The sequence below is a fragment of the Dendroctonus ponderosae genome, unplaced genomic scaffold (genome assembly GCF_020466585.1).
Source record: "Dendroctonus ponderosae isolate FM_Combo_2020 unplaced genomic scaffold, Dpon_F_20191213v2 Dpon_F_20191213_3, whole genome shotgun sequence".
Classification (NCBI taxonomy): domain Eukaryota; kingdom Metazoa; phylum Arthropoda; class Insecta; order Coleoptera; family Curculionidae; genus Dendroctonus; species Dendroctonus ponderosae.
In genome coordinates, this window is record NW_026018508.1 from 4,781,389 (window position 1) to 4,784,197 (window position 2,809).

General features: G+C 33.6%; 1 protein-coding gene across 2 annotated transcripts in view; it reads left to right on the forward strand.

Annotated features, from left to right (window-relative positions):
- Positions 1-2,726, forward strand: part of LOC109540368 (class E basic helix-loop-helix protein 23) — a 7,247-nt gene extending 4,521 nt beyond the window's left edge. For both annotated transcript variants that reach the window (XM_048664759.1, XM_048664760.1), the window contains 2 exons: positions 647-921; positions 2,199-2,726. In XM_048664759.1, coding sequence (XP_048520716.1) covers positions 647-921; positions 2,199-2,362 — 439 coding nt within the window. In that variant the 3' untranslated portion in view covers positions 2,363-2,726. The remainder of the gene's footprint in view (positions 1-646; positions 922-2,198) is intronic.
- The last annotated feature ends 83 nt before the right edge of the window (positions 2,727-2,809 follow it).

Here is a 2,809-nt window from a genome sequence, read left to right on the forward strand (position 1 = left end):
ATCCTACTGTGCCTGACTTGCAAATTTAAGCCTAAATTGGTTGAAATACAGTAAGTTTTCACATGCGAGGAAACGCAAAAAAGTGTTAAAGAAATGAGGATGGTAACAGTATATTAATGGAATATGCTGTTGTAGTTTATGCAGATGATATTGATGAGAGAAAGTCCATAAATGGATATTTTTTTTCAATCCGGGTAATTTCAATTGTAATTTTCGCTCCTCGAGCCATAAACAGTACTAAATAATCAACTGAAGCAGAATATATTAATTCCACGGTACTTAAAAAGCTATTTTCAAAACAATGTACAAGGAAAACTAATGTATCTTTTCTTTTCTCTGTACAATCATTGGTGACGTGCTATTGACCTCATTGAAAGTACAGGTCATAATTTTCATTAAATTGATAAATTTTTTTCAATATTATCAATCATTGTTATTATTATTTTCAAGAAAAGCATTCAACACAGTAAACAAACGTCTAGAAAAACTTAAGGAATAAATGGTTGGTCTTCCATATGATAAGCATGCGATTTCTCTTATTTACTATGTTTTCCGCCCTCAAAGATCGTCCTCAAATTATATTTATTACGTTGTAATTGCACTTTGCTATCAACAAAAAGCCTCATATAAGGTGGTCTATTTCCAGATCTTTAGAATCCAGATCCGGAAGCACGAATCCGAATGTCAAAGGAAAGAATCGTCAAGGCAAAACCGTTCGACTAAACATAAATGCCCGCGAGCGTCGAAGAATGCACGATCTGAATGACGCTCTGGATGAACTCAGAGCAGTCATTCCTTATGCCCACTCACCATCTGTGCGGAAGCTGTCGAAAATAGCTACTCTATTATTGGCTAAAAATTATATTCTTATGCAAGCTAATGCTTTGGAGGAGATGAAGAGACTTATTGCCTATTTACAAGGTTAGTTACCATAGATTGTAGTATATTGAACAGTTCGTTTTTTGAAGATACATATTAAGTCATTTAAAAGATTCTTTAAATTTTATTATTTAAGAGCACCGAAAGCAGCATTTAGTTTACTGATTATGATGTTATGATAAGTAATTAATTTTAATTAATTATGATAATGAATGATTAAGATGTTAACAGTTTTCTTTATTCACTAGATATTTTTGCAAATTATTATTACATATGGAACATTTTCGAAAATTGTATCCACCCAAGTTTTCTATTTGCAATATTTACTGTGCCTTTATGATATTACTATTGTTGTTTTCGTTGGTTAGTTTGATTGCTTTTGAGTCGCGTAGTTGTTTGTTGGAGAAATGAACTTAAATTGTCTGGTTCGTCTTCTCTTGTCTTATTGATCTCCATGCAACTTGTGGTGCTGTTTGTATGTGATGTTCAGTTTTATTGGAAGCATTTGCTCTTATTCTGTGTTAGTAGTCCATCATAATCATCATCATGCAACAGCTATTCGATATATTGTTGGATATAAGCTTCCTCAAGTTGCCAAGTTGCTTGCACATTCTGCGGTCCTCAGCTTGCTGTGACCATAGTTTTCCTCTGGTTTTTTCTATGGCGTCTTTCCATCTGGCTCTCGGTCTGCCTTTATTCCTTTTACCGTGTCGTGGCCTGATACAATCTTACATAAAAAACTTACCTCATAATTGGTAAACATTACGTTCGTTTACGTAAAAAAATAAACGTAGAAAATAATTCAGACAAATTTAAGGTTTCAAGAAGGCAAAGACCCAAAAGAACGTAATGTTTAACAATTATGAGGTAAGTTTTTCAAATGTTTTGCTCTCCCAAAAGGAAGGATTTTTTCCTTCAAGAACTGATGAGTGTTTTAACGCTTTATAAATTATAGTTTGTATACAACATGTTTTAATTGTGAATTGGTGTTTGTAGTTTGTGTAAATTTAAAATCTGACGATGGCGCTGTTGTCTCGCCGAAACGCAATAAAATAAACAATATTCAAAATTTTTACTTCACACTTTGACTGAGACCCAGGAAAAATAAGAATATATTAGTATTTGTATCAACCAGTGGAGGTTAAACAAAATCCGAGTTGACTCAATAACTTGCTATTCTCTTTGAATTTAGCAAATTTAAAATTGGAACAATTTCCAAAAAAACTTCAACATTTTCCTATAGAATACATGAACGTCCGGTTCCTATATTCAATTTTAATCTTTCTTCGCAGTATTTGCAAAATAATATTTTTTTCAAGGCACTGCCGGGGCTGGAGCTGGAGCTACAATAGTCGCACCTCCAGGATTCGATCTCCAAGGGTTTCCAGCAGCAGCCAAGTTCCTACAACAACAACAAGCTCTCCAAGCGGAAAATGCTCGACACAACGAAGGAAATAATGGAGGTTCCGGATCTGCAATGTGAATCGCTTGCGATAATAAGATATAGATTCATAACATGGTGCCGAAAATTTAATGCCCTGAGCTGATAGAAAACTTTTTAAATTGATGTGCCAATAGAAAACTGACTAGTTCAAATCTAATGCAAACAGTAAGTAGTGCAACTGAATTGATTTTGTAGACTTTGGGGAGATTTTTATGTGTGTTCAAGCTCTATATCGTAAGTCAGATGCATTTAATAGAAATACATTAATTCGATTTAAAAAAAAATTGAGGGAAACAATGGAGTGGAATATGCTGCCTTTTCTGTGGTTATTGCCAGTTTATTACTTAAACAAGCAAAGACATGATTATTCGTCCAAAACTTCTAATAAAGTTAGTTCTTCATCTATCTGTTATTTCCTTAAGGTTTCATATTTGGGGCTTTATGTGTTTTACAACATGTTACGTTCTAAATGAGTATCACTTCGAT